Source organism: Myotis daubentonii, chromosome 3 (assembly GCF_963259705.1).
Source record: "Myotis daubentonii chromosome 3, mMyoDau2.1, whole genome shotgun sequence".
NCBI classification, from domain to species: domain Eukaryota; kingdom Metazoa; phylum Chordata; class Mammalia; order Chiroptera; family Vespertilionidae; genus Myotis; species Myotis daubentonii.
This window is the reverse complement of record NC_081842.1, coordinates 73,060,145-73,081,341: the sequence shown is the minus strand read 5'-3', so window position 1 is coordinate 73,081,341 and position 21,197 is coordinate 73,060,145. Positions and strand designations below refer to the sequence as shown.

Here is a 21,197-nt window from a genome sequence, read left to right as displayed (position 1 = left end):
ATAGAAAGACTAAGAGGATCTTATTCACAAAATATATGACTGTGCCAAAGCATTGTTTCTGACTAAAATCACTTAGAGAGAAGGAAACTTTCCATCTTTCTTTTTCAGTTTTTGAGACTAGAGGCCGCTGTTACATGGGAGACATCTATGATCTCCTGAACAGCATTTTGGGCTGAGCTCAGGGATCAGATGCTGCCTGTTAAACCCATACTCCCTCTACAAAGTTGTGGGTAAAGGGAGGATTTACTAATAACCTTGAGTGTCTGTACTTGGTATTATATAAAAAGTGTTCTCACGGTAGAGTGGCTATTCAGTTTTAATATATGAGGAAGGATCAGCAAGATTAATAACTCTACAACAAGTAGTTAATGGCAGAAGCAGAATTCTAAATGAGGCCTGCCAGACTCCAGTGTCCATTTTTTTTATTTTGTTAAATGAGGTGCTTGCTTTGTATTGTTTCTTCTCTGATATTTCTTCTTGAAATTTCTCATGAAGATTGAGTCGGTAGAGGTCTTCATGAATGCGCTTGCTGTATTTTTTCTAATTTATCACTGAGTTGACTTAAATTTAATTCAGTACAGTGAGTATCTAATTGCTCATCCTGGCACAGAGAGGGAACACACATGGGTTGGTTTGTTTTTATAAGATAAATGAATATTCAATATTTTGGATAGGGGCCTTCAGCCTCCATCATTTGACAGTTTTAGGAACATAATTTGATATGGAGTTTTTCAAGTGGAGTCCACTGATAGTTAAATAACCTGACTTTAGTTATTTTAGAATTGCAGCACAGAATGGACCAATGACCCCTTTTGAATAAAATCTGTCAATTGCTTCATTTATTGCATATATATTTTTTGCTTAATATGCTCTTGTTCAAGAATAAGAAGCCAAATTTTACAATCTGTGGGGTTTTAATGTCAAATAATTCCAGGGTAGTTCTCTGTTACTATCAAAAATTAACAATTTTCCTCTTCCTCATTGTTGAAAGAAGATGAGTGCTAAGGTTAAGTCTCAATATTCTGCCTTCTTTGCTCTTGTCTTTCCCACCTTTTCTTAGTGTTTTCATGCATTCTTCTCTCATTACATCTGAATGATAATCAGAAACATCATTTTCCCCACTCTTTTGCTTTCTTTTAACACTTTGAAGATAGATCCATAGGGAATTAAAATGTAATTAGATAACTAAATTATTGAAGTTTACTGTTAGTAGTTTGAAATATTCCATTGTCATTTGATCAGTTATACCCTCCTTGACTATTTTGTCTGAGGTATACTCTCTCCAGATAACTTATTTATTCATCTTCCATTCAGGCTAGAAATACTTATTCCATGCTTATTGTGTTCTAGGCACCATACTAGGTTTATCAACCTTATTTCTTCCAAAGTCCATGTGGTTCTCACACAACACGTGCCACCTTGGCCTGCATATTAGTGATATGCAATTTTCAGCCTCTCCCAACCCTCTTTCCCCCATTCAGGGAATAATATCTGAATTCAGGAGAATGAGAGAGATGGGGATTAATTTTGTAACCATTCTAGTGTATAAGAATAGCGAATTATTGTGAACATTCAACATGGAAGTTCATAGTTGCTTAGGATAATCCTTATGACTAACTGATCTTGATGTTCTGGTGAGCCAGGATGCTTCTGAACTCATGAAGATAAATAAAGTCTTGGATTATCAAGAAAAAGGCCTTGTGCTGGAGGTAGGGACTATCCAAATAATTTTGTTATTTAAGGTAAAATGTGGTGTCATTAGCAATACAAAATCTAACGTATTTCTGGGAAAGGACAGTTTAATTTTGGGAGTATTAAAAGAGATATATAGTATCTATAGTGGCCTGTCAGCTGCATGCTAAGAAGTAGAACAGTAGCGGTAAGGGTGGGAGTGGTTAATGTAATTATTTTAAACCCAAAAACCACATCTACTATCCATTAATTTGATTCTTGATATCTATTTTCTGTTTTCATATTGAAATTATCCATACAGACACAAAGACACATATACTTAAACACATTCACACATAAATGAAATAGCATAATCAAAATCCTTAAGGCTAAATGATATATTTTTCTCTAGGCATTATCAATCACTTTGACCTCGCTAGTTGGTAACAACTTATGGATTCCCATTGATTTAAAATGTGTGATGTGGCCCTGACCGGGTAGCTCAGTTGGCTTGAATGTCCTCCCAATACACCAAGATTGCGGGTTCAGTCCTCGGTTAGGGCTTAAACAGGAACTAACCAGTAAATGCATAAATAAGTAGAGCAACAAATTGATGTTTCTCTTTCCCTTTCGCTCTGTCTAAAACCAACAAGTTTTTAAAAGTAAATTTTACTTAAAAAAAAAGTTTTCTCTCATAAAATATTGGGCCTTCAAGTATGGGTTTAATTATCACTCAAGCAGTTCATTCTGAAGTGATTAATACGCCACAAAAATAACCATTTCCTTTTCTCTATATATAACATTAGTATTTTTGGAAATTGGGTTGCCTGTGCCAGGTTTTATTTGTAGATAAAATGGGAATTGTTAAACGGTCTATCATCAGTTCACAAGAAATCTTTGTTCCTTTATGAAGAGCAAACAGATAAGTATTTCCATTTAGAGTTTTCAGTAACTTCTTGTACTCTTGAGGCAGCCACACAAATCTTGTAATTGCTGCAGATATTCAACAGAAATTTCTTGCTTAAAAAACCACAGGAACATAGTTTTCTCTCCCCCCTTTTCTTGACTAGACATGGCTTTTAATAAATTGCAACACAAGAAATAATTTGAATGTTCACCAATAATGGAATATTTGGATAAATTGTGATACATTCTTATTTTGGAATATTACAGTTATTCCCAAATGAGAATGATCAAGATATACTGAGTTAGAGAAAAGAGTATGACATAGGAAATTTAAAAATATTAATGCTATGTTTATTTGTTATATTTGTATATTAAAAAGGGACAGAATGATGTAGTCCTTAAGGATATTAAAATTGGATAGGATAGGCAAGACAGGTAAGGGGGTGGTGGTGTTGATAATACAGAAGAGAATTCAGACGTGGACTCATACACCTCTGGCAATTTAGGATAGGATAAAAGTGGCATTTCAAAGGAATGGGAGAAACCTGAATTATTTAATAAATGATGTTGGAACAGTTATTATTTAGAAAACAAGAAGAAGCTATTTCTCTTCCTCACTCCTTTTGTCAGAATGAATTCCAGGTCAAATATTTCATTTTTTAAATGATGAAATCATACAAGTTCTAGAATGAACATTATTATTATTATTTTTAATTTGAAGACCTAAGCATGACCCCAAATACAGAAATAATTAAGGAAGGATAAATTTGCCTATGCCATATTGTTTTGAAGGCACAAGAACTGGATTAATCTTGAAACTGTATGTGGACCCCATTTTTAGCAACATGGCCTTAAAGGTTTATTGATATTATTTTTCAAGCATTTGGACCAAGACAAACTTACACTGACCAAAAAAGGTCACTATCCTGTGTTTTCAGCAACTGCATTTGTGTTTGTGATTGTCAGCATGAACCATTTAAATTGATGGCCTTTAACTTTATTTTTTTATTTTATTTTATTTTATTTTTTTAAAATATATTTTATTGATTTTTTACAGAGAGGAAGGGAGAGAGATAGTTAGAAACATCGATGAGAGAGAAACATCGATCAGCTGCCTCCTGCACACCTCCCACTGGGGATGTGCCCGCAACCCAGGCACGTGCCCTTGACCGGAATCGAACCCGGGACCCCTCAGTCCGCAGGCCGACGCTCCATCCACTGAGCCAAACCGGTTTCGGCTAACTTTATATTTGAATGTTTTCATGAGTATGTTTAAAATATAATTTGTATATTGTTACTTCAAATGAATGAATGAAAAATGAAACATCAAACATTGTGATAAAGTATGTAAGAAATTCAACATGTATAGCTTACCTCTGTCTGGACTTGGGGCTGGACATGATGATGGAGGTAAATCTCATTTTATGCTATTTTCACCTTTACAATATAGGTGTTGTTTTTATTGGGTTAAAAAAAAAAATTTTTATTAAACTTTTTTTAGTCATTGAAAAGTAATGTAGAATTTTGGGCCCCTAAAAGATTTGTCACATCCATGGCCTGACTGTTGCCTAGCTGTTTCAGCGAATCACCCATTAAGGGGGGAAAAAACAAGGGAGTAAAATTTTGTCACTGATTGCAGCATGTATGTAATGCAGAGACACAAAGGGAATTGCAATTTGTGTGTCGCAGTGGGTACTGAGGCTACTCACCCCACTGACTGAACTACAGTATTCCTGCACTGTGTCCTTAGAGGCTGCACATAACTAGCTTTTGACAAATGTGTGTCAGTCCTGGCCGGTGTGCTCAGTGGTTGGAGCATTGGCCTGCCCGCCAAAAAGTTGCTGGTCCCATTCTCCGTCAAGGGCATGTACCTGGTTGCAAGTTTGACCTTCAGACCAGATCATGGCACGTGTGAGAGGCAATCAATGTCTCTCTCTCACATCAGTGCTTCTCTCTCTCTCTCTTTTTCTCCTCCCTCTCTTTGAAAATCAATAGAAAAAAATATCCTCTGGTGAGGATTAACAACAACAACAAAAGGTGTCATTTTATGAAAGTTTTATTTTAAATCCAAAACATTTCATTCTTACAAAGTATTCGTCTTATTTAATAATAACTTCAATCTCTGATTTATCATAGTGTAAAATACAAAATTTATGTAAATTATTATAATAGGAGCCATAGAGAAGGTATAGAGGACCTTTTGTGAGCACCTTTGCTCCCCTGGGAGCATTTTTCACATTTCTCTGATGGGAAACTTTGAGAAACACTGCCCTGAATAAATATGAATGGGTGACAGCAATTTGTAATCATCCTAACACTTTATTTGGGTTTTGAGTTCTGAAGGTACAGAGTACAAGAAAGTATATTTCATAAAAGGCAAATTTTATTAGCTCAGTTTGGCACAATAAAATGAATGTTTGATTTATGTACTTAGAATTCTTACTGAATTCAGTAAATGCCTAAACTGGTGGGCACTTTAGTCATTAAAACTATAATCCAACACAGAACACAATAAATAAATAAATAAATAAATAAATAAATAAATAAATAAAGCAAACGAACTACAATCCAATTAAAGCTAAGGAAGCTAAATAAACTAATTGTAATCAAATTTACTTTGACTTCTGTTTCTCTCCCTTCTTCCCTTTCCACAGGTCACAGTAATGAAAGGCAGTAATAGAAATAAAGATCATTCAGCAGAAGGAGAAGGGGCTGGAAAACGACCAAAGCGGAAGTGTCTTCAGTGGCATCCACTGCTGGCCAAGAAACTTCTGGACTTTTCAGAAGAGGAGGAGGAGGAAGACGAAGAGGAGGATATTGATAAGGCAATTCCTCTATTTACTATAGAAGTTTTAAGTTTATTTAAGCATTTACCCTAGAAACTTCAGTGAATGCCTGTGGTGTGAAAGATGCATTTCTAAAAGTTTGTGTAACGTGAATCCTATTTAATTATTGATCTACATTTTTATTGATGATTCTCAGAGTGTCTGTACTTCCTAATATTGTAGACTAAACAGATCCTTCTTCAATAGTATTTCCATGAATTAACTAGTGATTTGAAAGTAATATGAAGATGCAGTAGAGATGGGGATAATTCAGAAAATTCGGTGTGCTCACCTGGCACCCACCTGTTGCCCCTCTGGCCTCTTTCTTTGCTTCCAGCCTGGCCCTGCCGCCATCGCAGTATCAGAGCTGTTCAGGTCCTCATCTCTGTGGCATCTGGCTGCTCTTACCCCACCAAGCCTCAGTGGCAGTCAGTCCTTCAAGTCCCCTTCTCTGGACCCACACTTGAGCTTCCCACTCTTGTTTAGAAAGACACATAACCATGCAGGTGGCCTTAGAAAGGCACATATTCTTCCAGAACTTGGCATAACTCCTCATTAAGGACTATATCCCCAACAGTTGGGATCTCGTCATTTCATTCCTTCCCACCCATCTCATTCCAGATCTAAGGATTTCCTGCATAGCACTTCTGACTATTTGCTTTGTGTTTAATTGTCCTTGTTTACACCTGTTTTGCTAAACTGGACTATAAGCTCAATAAGACCTTGCCCCTCTTGTGTTCCTCTCCTTCCTTAGAACTTAGAATGGTGCCTGGCACATAGTAGGTATTGAATAGATATATGCTCAGTGGAAGAATAAATGAGTACAGATTTTGTGTCACTATAAATTTTATAAACACATTTTTTTTTAAATTTTGTTTTATTGCTTAAAGTATTACAAAGAGTAGTCCATATGTCTCCTTTCTTCCCCTCCTCCCCACTTGATCTTCAGGTCTTTGACATCCATTCATCCTTTTGCTCTTGGTTTGTGTCAGCTCCCTCTTCCACCATCTCAGCTGGGATTGTAAACATTATTTTGTTTCTCAGACATCTTTTCTGGATACCCTTTATGGTTTTTCTCCCGACCTTTTTCTCTTTTCATAGAGAGAACAGAGGCCACCACAAATGACTTCTTCAGTTTCCTCTCCACTCACCTGTGCATATTTCTCACTCCTTACCCATCTTTTCCTCCTTCTTTCCTTGTTCAGAGAAATAGGTTTTACTCCTTATTTTTGAGGAAATTGCCAATTTATACCTAATTTGATCTTTCTGCCACATTTGCACCTGTTAATCACTTGGTCCTTGAAGCTGTCTATTTCCATGACATCACTCACTCCTACTTCTATTCCCACTTTCCCAAACGTATTTTCCTAGTTTCTTTCAGTTCATGCCCCTTCATTATTCTACTCTCAAATGTTGATTTCTTCTGGGCCTCTTATTTTAATATCTGTCTTTATCCTTTATCCCGGAGCTTTCTTCTAAATTCTGGACTTGAATTTATATGTGATCAGAATCTCAGTTTCAGTGTGTTCAAAATGAAGCCATGATCTTTCTCTCTTTCAAACCCCATTCTCCTGCATCTTCTCTTTCCCAGTAAGTGGCAACTCCAACGTTCAAGTCAGTGCAACCTGAAACCTTATCTATTTTCTTTTGTATGAGTTTCACATTTGTACACCCATCAGCAAATTATCAGCTATACCTTCAAAATATGTTCTCAGTTTGACCCCTTCCTGGCAACTTCACTATCACCAACTTGATCCAAGCCACCACCATTTCTAGGGCAGATTGTTTCTCTCTCTCTCTCTCTCTCCCTCTCTCTCTCTCTCTCTCTCTCTCTTTCTCTCTCTCTCTCTCTCTCTCTCTCTCTCTCTCTCTCTCTCTCTCTCTCTCTCTCTCTCTCTCTCTCTCTCTCTCTCCCTGTGCTCTTGCCCTTCTACAGTCTGTTTTCAACAAAGCAGCCACAGGGATCCTTTCTAAGTGGAAGGCTGGTCTTGCTGCTATTCTGCATCATGAGGGCAGGGAATTTGTATGCTGACTGCTCTGTGTGCATCACCTGCAATAGTGCCTACTAGCCCGTATTAAGTGCCCAGTAAACGGTTACTGAGGGAAAGAAGGAAGTCATTGAATCCTCTTCTCTTCAGTCCACATCCGGTGATCTCATCCACACTCTTAGTCGTAGTACCTTGATAATTGATACCTCAGTTCATTATCCCAGCTGGAACTTTGCTGAGAGCCACTTCAAATTCTGCCTGCTCATTACTCATCTTTCTGCTCCCACTAGATCTGATTTCTTTGAGAAAGCGTGTTCTTTTTGTGTATGAAGGAGTCTTGCCACTGAACCTATAAACAGTCTTCCTTTTGCAACCTTTAAATCCAATTATATACCACTCTTGGCTCTACCTCATAAATTAATATTGTCTCTGTTCACACTTACCCATCCTCATGGTTACTGCCCTGACTCAGCCCTGTTCCCTTTCTCTCCTGGACAGCTGGAATAAACTTTTATCTGTTCTCTTAGTTTTGTTTCTCAGACATCTTTTCTGGATACCCTTTATGGTTTTTCTTCTGACCTTTTTCTTTCTTTCATAGAGAGAATAGAGGCCACCACAAATGACTTCTTCAGTTTCCTCTCTACTCACCTGTGCATATTTCTCACTCCTTACCCATCTTTTCCTCCTCCTTTCCTTGTTCAGAGAAATAGGTTTTACTCCTGACAAGATTCATCTTAAAATACAAGGTCTTTGGTCTTAAGCAGGGTTTTCATATCCTGGTCTAGTACTAGTATTTATTTGTTGCAAAGTATTACAATACTCGGCTTTGGTTGAAAGAAAAATAGATTCAAGTAGTTTTTCATTTTAATTTAATGTATTTATTCAGCTATTTACCTGTTGATTCATTTTTTGGTTAGTTACCATTATTATTTAGTAGTTAAAAACATATTTTTTATGTCCATACTTGGCAAAATAAGAAGTTGGCTATCTGTGTTGGTCCCTCCCAAGGTTTTTTATTGGCCCATACATTCTGAAACCACTTGTTTACATGATTAAATGTATGTGTTTTTAGGTGACAGAACACACACTTCATGAACTTGATCCTACCTTCTATAATCTCATGTCCCAGAACCCTGTTCTAATCTGCTATTGAACTGCGTATCCATGTTTTAATAAACCACTGAGCCTTAATCCCTGTTAGTTCCCCCATTGACCACCTGACAGATTCTAATTCACCTTTCAGAATTTAGCCCAGACAACACCTTCCCTAGGGACACTGTGTACTTCTACCCATCTACTGGTGCTTTCATTATCGCACTGGCTGCTTATTGTAGTCAGCATACTGCTTTTAATTTATTCACATATGTCTGTTTTCCCCTCCCCAACCAGTAAGCTCCTTGAGCCAGGGTCTTGTTGTTCATCTCTTTTTCATAAAACTCTTAGCCTGAGTTTTATGATTTAGTAACTGTATCAAAAGTTATTCTTTTCTGAAGGGAAATGTAATTACTTCCTCAACCTATATAATATATTTTAAAAATATGTTTTATTTATCTTAGAGAGGTATAGAGAGAATCATCATTGAGAGGGAAACATCGATCAGCTACCTCCTGAACTGGGGATTGAGCCTGCAACCTGAGTATGTGCTTTGACTGGAAATCGAACCCATGACCTCTTGGTTCATGGGTCAGTTGATGCTCAACCACTGAGCAACACGGGCCAGGCCATAGTACATTAAAAAAAATTTATTGTTGAAAGTATTACATTTATTTCCCTTTTCCCCCATTGACCCCTTCTAACCTTTTTCCCATGCCAGGCCTTCACCACACTACTGTCTGTGTCTTTCTGCATTTATGCATACAAGTACTTAGTTTGATCTTTACCCAACCACCTCTGCATTCCTTCAGAGACTCAGTAGTCTGCTCCATGCTTCTATGAATATGGATCTATTTTATTAATCAGTTTATTTTGTTCCATGGATCCTTCCTTTTCATTGATGCATAGTATTCCGTGGTGTAATTGTACCACAGCTTTTTTATCTACTCATCTTCTGATGGATACTTGGGCTGTTTCCAGATCTTAGCTATTGTAAATTGTGCTTCTATGAACATAGGAGTGCATACATTCTTTTTTATTGGTGTTTCAGGTTTCTTAGGATATATTTTTATAAGTGGGATCACTGAGTCAAATGGCAGTTCCATTTTAATTTTTTGAGGAAACTCCATACTGTTTTCCATAATGGCTGCACCAGTCTGCATTCCCAACAGCAAAGTACTACGGTTACCTTTTCTACACATCCTACCCAGCACTTGTCATTTGTTGTGTTGGTGGTAGCTATCCTGATAGGTGTGAGGAGATGCCTCATTGTCATTTTAATTTGCAAGTCTGTGATGATCAGTGACTTTGAGCATTTTTTCATAAGTCTCTTAGCCATCTGTATGTCCACTTTGGAGAAGTGTCTATTTAGGTCCTTCGCCCATTTTTCAATTGGATTGTTTCTCTTCCTTTAGTTAAGTTATATGGGTTCCATATGTATTTTGGCAATTAACCCCTTATCAGATATAACATTGGCAAATATGTTCTCCCTGCAGTGGGCTCTCTTTTCATTTTGTTGATGGTTTCTTTTGCTGTGCAGAAGCTTTTTTATTTTGATGTAGTCCCATTTATTTATTTTCTCCTTAGTTTCCTTTGCCCTAGACGATGTGGCTCACCCCTAACCACATCTTGCGAGCTGTTGTGGAGGTGCTGACCAAACAGAACAAAATGCAACACAACAAAACATGAAACAGGAGAAACAAAACAGAAATATACAAAGTACCAATACAGCACCAACAAAAGCAACCACCAGAGAAGAGAGCGTTAGGAAAGAGAAAAGAGAGCAAGAAAAAATATGAGGGGAAAACAAAACAAAAAAAGGCACAAACAAAATTAGAAAAGGAGGGGCTAGATATGTAGATGAAATGCTGAAATAAAGAAAATACATATAAACAATTAGAGAAGTAAGGAAAGGAAAAGGATTTAAAAGGAAGGAGAAAAGAAAGAAAATTGGAAAAGGAAAATAGAGGAGATAGTGGATAGACCTAAAATAAACAAGATGAGAAAGCAGGAGAAAAAGAAAAGGGGGAGGGGGGGAGGGGCGGAATGAGTAGTGAAAAAAGACCAATGAAAAAAATTTGATTCAGAAAAGGGAAGAGGAAAATTAGATAGGTGAACAAAACAACAGAGACTAGAATAATAGCAAATCAATAAAGCAGTTAGACAAAGAAGATAGATTTAAAAGGTGACAAAAGAAAAGAAAGAGAAAAATAAGAAAAGATAAGAAAAACGGGAAGAAAAAAAAGTTTAAAACAAATAAGTGGCCTTTTCAGTGGAGTTCAGTACCCCATGGGAGCTCGCTTTGGATCCCACTCTTCTGTTTGCTAATTCTGGGCTTCCCATCAGGCACTTAGGTGCTAACCACTGTCAGTGATTGTCTTTTGGCTTTCAGCAACCTGCTTGAAGCTCCAAGCTATCTACTGTTGTACTGTTTGTGTCTGTCTCCACAGGCCTTGGTTGCATGCATGAGGAGCCAATCTGCCCTTTAAAGTAGGTTTGTTAGCACCATGGGGCCAGGGCTGGGTCGGCAAACTTCCCCTGGTTCCCAAGTCTGGCTTCTGCCTGCCTTTGCCTACTAGCCAGCTGTCAACCTCAATCACTCAAAAGTCCGTTTCTGAAGGGGCTATAGGCGGGAGAGGTGCTGTTTAGCTTTTAGGGAATGTGGTGGGTGTGTTTCCCTGTCCAAGAGCTATTCCTCTGTGAGTGGCCCAAAATGTTACTCTGTCTTTGGCTTGACAGAGATCCTTGTACGTAGACTAAAGGGGTAGGCTGGAAACCTGGAGTTTTTTATCAGTTCTCCTGTGTGGGGAAAGTATCAGTATAGGTCCTAGGGTAGCGAGGTGGACGGCCCCTCCTTCAGTCCAGTAACTGAGGGCTCCTTGAGACTATTCAAACCTGTAAACTTGGCCTCTGATTTTGGTTCCTCTGAAAAGGTCAAAATGCAGGGTATGGCATGCAGGACTCCTGAGGGTGAGGCAAGCTGTATCACTTAGGGCGGTTTTTTTTTTCTGTTCCTTCCCTGTTACTTCTGGGAGTAGCTAGCTCCTCTCAGGAAAAATGGCCGTTTTGGTTTTGGGGGCCTATGACCAAATGTTCCTGGATGCTGTTTTTCCAAGTCTCCCTGCAATGCTTCCCACTCCAGACTCTACTTAGGCACCTCAAGTCCGGGTCCCCCTCCCTGCTTTGGGTGAGTAGCTGCAAATGAAAATTCCTGTGCTGTAGGGGTGGAGGGCACAAAGAAAGAAAACCAAAACGAAACTGTGGCTTTCTCTCCTACCGGCCCTGTTCCATGGCTCCAGGCTCTGCTGCGGCCAGCAGGTCTGTCGCCTTTCATGGTGGACATTAAGTGGGTTGCTGGTATGGGCTCTGGCGCTCTAGGCTGTAGAGCCCAGCCTGTGTTCTGGGCCTCTGTCTTCTGGGTCAGCTCCTCAGGACCTTGCCCTTTCTACCAGTCTCCAGGCGTTTTCTGTCCTTCCTTGATATGTCTCCTCCTCAGCTGGACTTCTGTTGGTAATTCCATCTGAATGTTCTCCAATATAGTTGTATTTCCAGTTTGGCCCTGGGATGAGGTGCACGACAGGCCAGCCTATTCAGCCACCATTTTTCTCCCCATAATACATTTGTTAATGCCTGGTTTTTCTTTAGCTTCTTACTCAGTTTCAGAATGCTAAATAAATATTCCTTGAATATTCAAATTATTATTAATGATTGTATACATAATAAGAAAAATCTGTAGCCTTCAACCCAATAATAATCTATAATGGATTTCTAAATCAGATTGCTGTGATTTAAAGTTTATTCTGTACTATTTGTGTTTGAAAATAATTGATGATTAATTAAATGCATTTGCAATACTTACTTTAAACTTAAAAGACTTTTAAAAAAAATACTACGTTAGATTAAGCTAGTGATTTGTCCTAGAATATCTTATCTGTATATAAAAGAACACAGTTACCTTATGTAGTGGTTCTCAAAGTGTGATTTTCAAACCGGCAGCATCAGCATCAGGTGGGAACTTGTTAGAAATACAAATTATTAAGGCCAACTCCAGATCTACAGAGTCAGAAACTCTGGGAATAGGACCTAACAATCTGTTTTAACAAGACCTTTGAGGATTTCAGTGCTCATCCAAGTTTAAGAACTACTGCCCTACTGTATAATGCAGACTGACAACAACTTCAGTCTTCTTGATTTTAACTATGAAACAATAAATTAAAGAAATGCTTTTAGTAAGCATTGGACTTCTGTTCATGGCTGCAATATTTCTAAGATATATTCTAAAATCATAATTTAGAATTAGATGATGATTGACAATGCTAATATATTGTGAGATTCAGTGATCAGAGATGTGCTTTAAGAAATTTAATCTTCAGCCAGGTGCAGGAAGTCTTTATGAGAGGTTAAAAGCAGGAAGACTAGGCCATTGTCTGGAGTGGAACTAGTAAAGTAGCAGTGAGAATTACACAGATGCAGTGGACAGGATCAGAGCTTTGCAGAGTCCTTAAAGACCTTGAATAAAATGAAATGCTTAGAAAAAGGGGGGATTCAGAACTGATTTTGAAGGTTTAGGTCTGGATGAGTTTATTCCTATCACCATAGTATTTCACTGGACTGGAAAATATTTATAAGCTTGAAAATGTACAATGTAGTTATTCCTTCAAATAATATTACATGTCTATTTTGATTTTCACAGTAGGAGGCTCTACTTATGATGTGCACATAAACATTGAGTATTATATTTACGTTTTTATGGTCTATTTTCATGGTAACATTTTCATTTTTTTGGCCATAGGAAAGCACTTTATAAAGAGGAGAAAGACAACTCTTAATATTTGTGTACTTTGTGTGAATATTTTTTGTTAATCTTGAGACCCATATACCACAGAATGGGTTTATTCATTCAACAGTTAAGTACTAATGTCATACCAGACATTGAGCTAGGTGCTGTGTAAGCAAATACAACACAGTATAATATATTCTGTAATAGACATGCTCAGGTTACTGTAGAAACTAAGCAGAAGAATACATTATACGTTGTTTACCAACCACTACTGGTTAATAATTTTTTTCTCAATTTATAAGTTTTTTAAATGGTGCTAAAAAAAATGCAATTTGAAAACCAAGACTAAATGTTAAAGCAGAATTATCCAGGATGTGTTAAACATTTGGCTTTTGTTTGTTTGATAATAGGTTCAACTTCTTGGGGCTGATGGCCTAGAGCAAGATGTTGCTGAGACTGAAGATGATGAATCACCAGAGCAGCGGGCCCGGAGACCAATGAATGCATTTCTCTTATTTTGCAAACGCCATCGCTCCCTTGTCCGTCAGAAACACCCCAGGCTTGATAACCGAGGTGCTACCAAGATACTGGCTGATTGGTGGGCTGTTCTTGATCCAAAGGAAAAGCAGAAATACACAGACATGGCCAAGGAGGTAGGTTCCAGGAACAAGGTTTAAGGTGTGATTGTGAACAATCAATCCCATATTCCTCTCTCAGCAAATATGAAGACCTACCAGCAGGAATGTGAATCCTGAATTAGGTGTTAAGAGAAAACATAAGAGGTTTATTCCTATTTCCTTTCTTCTTCTTTTTTAATACATTTTTATTGATTTCAGAGAGGAAGGAAGCAGGAGAGAGAGAGAGAGAAACATCCATGATGAGAGAGAATCATGGATCGGCTGCCTCCTGCACGCCCCCTACTGGGGATCAAGCCCACAACCCAGGGCATATGCCGTTGACAGGAATCGAACCTGGGACCTTTCAGTTCGAAGGCCGATGCTCTATCCACTGAGCCAAACCGGCCAGGGCTTATTCCTATTTCTGAGTTCTGAGTTCACCTTTCAAACACTGGTGGAGTGCCAAGAGCAGTCTATTACCAAGAGATTTTTTTCTCATTGTATGTACTCTACTGATTGATTTTTTATGAATGGTGATTTATTACGAATGGGTTTTTTAAAATAGTTTTTCTAGGAATTCAGCTTCTGCTGTCAGAAAGTGCCTGTGGTAAAGATGACAATCTTAGGTTACTTTGGTTGTGTCATGGGAAAGAGTTGATCGAGTTCTGATGCTATATAGCTTTGTGACAGTATCTAAGTCAATCTCTGGGTCTCAGCTTTCTTCTTTTTATGTTAGAATGAGGAAGTTGGACAAAAATTTGTATCCCTTCCAGCTCTAACATTTTTTGATTTTGTAATATATAGAACTTTCAAGAGATATGCTTTGATTTGTTTCTGTTTTGTAGATAGTGCAGCATGAATATTTAAAACTAGTAAACGATAAATGGCAGTGGAATAGGATGTACAGTGGCATGTGCATGCATGTTAACAACGTGTAGGCAGTAGTTGGTGAGAAGCATTTCCATGCAGGAAGGCTATTCAGAGAAATTGGACATTAATTCTATAATGATAGCAGTGACTAAACTGCTTCAAAAATTATACTCTGGTCTGTTACTAAGTTAATCTGAAATTAATGAGAGTTCATTGTACATTTAAAATATAATGTGTAATGGATTTATCAAGTAATGGGAAAAAGGAAAGCAATATCATTGTGATTAAACCTGAAAAGACTAATTCTAACTTTATTTCTTCAGTGTTGCCACTTGCAAATAATCTTGATTCATGAATCATGAAAACCCTGCCACCCAAGCATTTGGTTAAATCTGTGAAAAGATGAACCAGCAGGTGGCAAAATACAGTGTTTCAAGCGACACATGTTATTAGACATCTCAGTGTGTGGAAAATAATTATTTTAATTGCTGTGGTTTTATTGAGTTGTTTAACAAGCTAACATGGAACATAAAAATTTATTAGGCAATGTTCAGGGAAATTTGAATCCAGAGTAAATGATGAGTCTGCCTATATGCTATGTAATTAATGCTCACATAAGGCTTTTGGAATTGACTACTGTTAGAAACAGGATTTTAACTATGTAGAACATCTAGAGCAGTGGTCGGCAAACTCATTAGTCAACAGAGCCAAATATCAACAGTACGATTGAAATTTATTTTAAGAGCCAAATTTTTTAAACTTAAACTATATAGGTAGGTACATTGTTATTAACCTAATTAGGGTACTCCTAAGGCTTAGGAAGAGCCACACTCAAGGGACCAAAGAGCCACATGTGGCTCACGAGCTGCAGTTTGCCGACCATGGATCTAGAGTGTTTAAAATCAATTCCAGTAGCCTACATGGTTTTAAATGTTTCAGTAGATTCCCACTAGCTTAACAATACATAGTAAAACTTTCTCAATAAATAGCTTTAGATCTTTTCATAGTCATTCATGCTTATATGGTAAATAAAGAATTATCTGAAACCTCATAGGAACCTGCATTAGCCTCCTATAATTAAACAGTTGAGTTTGTTTTTGGATTGCTGTATTTGGATAACAAGCAGCCTGTACCAAGTTTATTATTTATCCCAACTACTGCTAATTTACCAACTCAACAAGTGACCACTTTTAAAAAGAGGAAGTATTTTTATATAGGAAATCCCTTACTAATTACTTAGTTAGGGTTATAATATTTGCCATAGTGGTGCTGTAATGAAATTGTTAAGGTGGTCCCCTGCAATCTATTACAAGTGATGATCATAACTGATTCTTTATCTTGCTTCTTACCTAGTTTATATATGTTCTTATTAAATGTTGTCTTGTTTCCAGTGCACAGTGTGGATAATTCAGCTACTTCCAAAATCGTTATAGGATTGGTTGCTATTCATAAGTGACACTTCCTTGTTTCAGTTTATTTACAAAATGGTTTTGAAATTACATTAAAGTGCAGGTAATTGGCCGAAACCGGTTTGGCTCAGTGGATAGAGCATCGGCCTGCGGACTGAAAGGTCCCAGGTTCGATTCCGGTCAAGGGCATGTACCTGGGTTGCGGGCACATCTCCAGTAGGAGATGTGCAGGAGGCAGCTGATCGATATTTCTCTCTCATCGATGTTTCTAACTCTCTATCTCTCTCCCTTTCCCTCTGTAAAATATCAATAAAATATATTTTAAAAAAAAAAAGTGCAGGTAATTGTGATGTTGCTTTTGTGTGTGAATATTGCAGTCTGAATTGGAATATCTGTTTAATAAACAAAAACTTACTGCTTCAGTGTACCAGGTTTTGTGGTGGTTGCTAGTTATAAATATGTTCTCAGTTCCTCAAGGTCCCCCTTAGCCTATTATTTTTATAATTGCTTTCTATGTGTAATCTTTCAATTTTAAACACCAATTTAAAGTGTGTTCCCTATTAGGACAAGACATATTCTTTCAGCATAGTTGACTGTGAATGTGAATGCTGTCATTATCAATGAGTAAGAAATACTTAATTTTTTCCTTTTTGTTTTTAAAAGAAACATATTCTAAAACCATCAGTGAATAATAATTAATATAACTTTAGAGAGATTTTTTTTTTTTTACCTGCTAGAACTTTCTCTGACCCTTTCCTTGCATGATGGTGCAAGTGTCGTGGCTGTTCACAGGTTCTGATTTCTGACTGTGGCTGCCTGTTAGAACACGCAGAAATAATATTACTTTTCCTTTTAATATCTTTATGTATGCACTCTTACAAATATAGGAATACAATTCTTTCTTATTGCCTAGGATATTGCTGGAACCATCCACTATTCACTTAAACTAATAGTTATAACTAATTCAGTCAGTTTAGGGTATCGCGTATCTTGACCTTCACATTGAGTGGGATCAGTGCAAAGACAAGGGAGAATCTGGGAAGTCAAGGCAATTTTGAATGACCTTTATATTACACTCTTCCTTCTTTTGTGTAGAATCAGAGACATGAGGCTGAATGCATGCATTTGTTGATTGATTGATTCATCGTTTTACATAAGTATAAGCATGTAAAGTCAGTTGTGATTGTCCAGATTCTTTTTTTTTAATTTTTTATTTATTTTTACTATTGTTGAGAATATTACAGATGACTCCCTTTTCCCCCACATTGCCCCCTCTACCCAGTTCCCACTCCGCCGCAAGCCTTCACTATCCTATTGTCTGTGTCCATAGGTAATGCCGTATGTACATATAAGTTCTTTGGTTAATCTCTTCCTGCCCCTCATCCCCACTTCCCTCTGAGATTCCTCAGTCTGTTCCATGTTTCTATGCCTCTGGTTCTATTTTATTAATCAGTTTATTTTGGTCATTAGATTCCTCGTTCGTTTATTTTGATTTTTAGATTCAATTGTTGATATGCATTTGTTGCCATTTTATTGTTCATATTTTCTTCTTCTTTGTACTAACTGTGTTTCTCTTGCTGCTTCTAAGATTCTCCTTCGTCTCTAACCTTTGGCATTTTAATTATGATGCTTCTCAGTGTGGGCTTCTTAGGGTTCCTCTTTTTGGGACTCTCTGTGCTTCCTGGACTTGTAAGTCTATTTCTTTCACCAGGTAGGGGAAGTTTTCTGTCATTATTTCTTCCAATAGGTTTTCAACATCTTGCTTGCTTTCTTTTCCTTCTGGCACCCTCATAATGCGAATGTTGGTACGCTTGAAGTTGTCTCAGAGGCTCCTTACACTATCTTCATATTTTTGGATTTTTCTTTCTTTTTGCTCTTCTAATTGGGTATTTTTTGCTTCCTCATATTCCAAATCCTTGATATTTTGAACCCTTGTAAATTATTCTTTACTTCAGTTAGTGTATGCATAATTTCTGACTGGTCCATTTTGAAATTCTTTGAAATTCAAACTAAAGACCCTTGCTGTGATGCCAGACAATCCAGTTCTTCCCCTTTTGTCTCTGGGTCTCCCTGAGCCCTTACCCCAGTGCTGAAGCTCAGAGGGAGGAAGTCTGTGTACATTCATGCAACAGCCCTTTAATAGTAACTGTCTGAGTCTCCCTCAGACTCAGTGTCACTCAGCCATAATCCCCCTGGATTTTACAGTCTGAAGTTATGGGGACTTCTCTTCCCAGCTCTGGAACCCTGGGCTGGGGGGCTGGTGTGGAGCTGGGATCCCTTACTCCTCATAGGAGGCCTCTGCTGCCGAGATATTCCTCCCAAGTGAAAAAAATGCCACACATGGGTCTCAGACCAGCCCATTCTGCGCCTCTGCTCCTCCTACGTCTCAATGTGCTTTCTTCTTCTCTAGTTGTAGGATTTCCATTCAGCTAGCTTTCAGGTGGTTTTGAATGATGGTTGTTCTGTATTTTAGCTTTAATTTTTATGTGATTGTGGGAGACAGTGAGTACCATGTTCACCTGCTCCTCCATCTTGGTTCTCCTGTCCCCATTCTTCAGAACAGGGATCTCCGGCTCTTTGGAGTTAGTATCTTGACCATTTATACATTTGTGGAGCTAGGATACTCCTGCCTACTTGATTTTAGCTCCCTTTTACTATATGGCAACTTGCTTTAGATGCCTGAGAGATAAGTAGATTTGAATAAGTATGACAAAAATGGTAACAATAAAATGGGACTTAGGGGAAGCCTCTACCTGTGCCGGGGTGGGGGTATTTCAGAAAAGGCTTTATGAACTTCATAAAAGCTGGTCTAGGCAGGTAAGGATAAGAGCAGATGTGGGAGAGTAAGAACAAGTTCAAAAACAAGAAAATTTGTTTTGTTTTACCCTAAGCCTAGCATATGTGTAGGAGAGTGATAAGAAATGATGATGTGAAGGGAAAATTATGAGACCAGGCTGAAAAGTTTGGAGGCTTAGTTGTATACCAATAAAACAGCTATGAAATTAAATGCAATAAAATGTAACTTCAACATAAATTATAATAGCCTTTTGTGAATGTTAGTATCTGTTGTTGTCAGTACTCTAGCAAATATTGCCATTACCATAAAACTCCATGAAGTTTTTAGTGATTAGTTCTTCCTCCATATTTCAAGATAAAATTAACCTGTGTTGGGTTATTTATTTGCTCCTGGGTTACTTTCTGTAAAGGCTATTCATTCCCTTATTTTGGTTTCATCAGAAATAGATTCTTCTCCCAAAAAGATAAATTCTCATTTTCTCATGTATTGTAACTGGCAAATTTTTGTTAACTGTCATGTATCGTGTTTAACAGAACTTCTATTTCACGCTTGCTGTGGCTGTGGCACCTTGCATACTACTGCCTGAGAGTAGCACCTCATTTATCCAGCATCCTTGAGAAATTGATGTTACACATTGTTGCTCCTTTAAACACTTTTTATTTCATATATTTATCCTGGAGATTTTGTTTAAAATTTTGTTTACATGCTTTCTTTTTTTTTTAATATATTTTTTATTAAGATATTACATATGTGTCCTTATCCCCACATTACCCCCTACCTCGCCGCTCCCCCCTCCCCCCCCGCTCATGCCCTCAACCCTCGGTGTCCGTGTCCATTGGTTAGGCCTATATGCTTGCATATAAGTCCTTTGGTTGATTTTTCCCTTACCCCCACCCTCCCCTACCTTCCCTCCAAGGCCCGACAGTCCAATCAATGCCTCTCCGTCTCTTGCCTCTCAGTCCTTGTTCATCAGTTTATGTTGTTCATTATATTCCACAAATGAGTGAGATCATGTGGTATTTATCCTTCTCTGACTGGCTTATTTCACTTAGCATAATGCTCTCCAGTTCTATCCATGTTGTGGCAAATGGTAAGAGTTCCTTTTTCTTTTTCCTCTTCTTGAAGAATACCTTTCAGCATTTCATATAATGCTTGTTTGGTGGTGATGAACTCCTTTAGCTTTTCCTTATCTGTGAAGCTCTTTATCTGACCTTCAATTCTGAATGATAGCTTTGCTGGATAAAGTAATCTTGGTTGTAGGTTCTTGCTATTCATCACTTTGAATATTTCTTGCCACTCTCTTCTGGCCTGCATGGTTTCTGTTGAGAAATCAGCTGACAGTCGTATGGGTACTCCCTTGTATGTAACTGACTTTCGTTCTCTTGCTGCTTTTAAGAGTCTCTCTTTGTCTTTTGCTCTTGGCATTTTAATTATGATGTGTCTTGGTGTGGTCCTCTTTGGATTCCTTTTGCTTGGGGTTTTCTGCGCTTCCTGGACTTGTAAGTCTATTTCTTTCATCAGGTAGGGGAAGTTTTCTGTCATTATTTCTTCAAATAAGTTTTCGATATCTTGCCCTCTCTCTTCTTCTGGTACCCCTATAATTCTGATGTTGGTACTCTTGAAGTTGTCCCAGAGGCTACTTACACTATCTTCATATTTTTGGATTCTTTTTTCTTTTTCGGTTGGGTATTTTTTGTTTCTTTGTATTTCAAATCTTTGACTTGATTCTTGGGATCCTCTTGTCTGCTGTTGGATCTCTGTATATTATTCTTTATTTCAGTCAGTGTATGCTTAATTTCTAGTTGGTCTTTTTTCATATCCTCCAGGGTCTCACTAAATTTATTGGCGGTTTCCATAAAATTCTTGAAAAACCTTATAAACGTGGGTTTGAACTCTATATCCAGTCGTTTGCTTTCCTCCATTTCTGTCATTTGTGACCTGTTTCTTTGTCTCCGCATTTTTTATGCTTCCCTGTGTTGGTAGAGTGGTTTTGTGTGCTAGGTGACCTGTAGGGCCCAGTGGCTCAGCTTCCCCAGTTACCTGAGGTGGACACTCTTAGTGCACCCCCTTGTGGGCTTTGTTCACAGTCTTATAGTTATGCCTTGATTGTTGTCGGATCACTGGGAGGAATTGACCTCCAGACCAATTGGCTGTGAGAATCAACTGTGTCTGCAGTGGGAGAACTTCTGTGCTGAAGACACCCCTCTGGGGCAAGACTTGCTTCAGTGGGGCTTTGGTGCTC

At 38.0% G+C, this 21,197-nt stretch overlaps 1 protein-coding gene across 12 annotated transcripts in view; it reads left to right on the top strand.

Moving 5' to 3' along the window:
• The window catches only part of BBX (BBX high mobility group box domain containing), a 298,024-nt gene that overhangs the window by 178,662 nt on the left and 98,165 nt on the right, over positions 1–21,197 (top strand). For all 12 annotated transcript variants that reach the window (XM_059687912.1, XM_059687914.1, XM_059687913.1 and 9 more), the window contains 2 exons: positions 5,232–5,402; positions 13,673–13,915. In XM_059687912.1, coding sequence (XP_059543895.1) covers positions 5,232–5,402; positions 13,673–13,915 — 414 coding nt within the window. Of the gene's footprint in view, positions 1–5,231; positions 5,403–13,672; positions 13,916–21,197 lie in introns of those variants that run through there.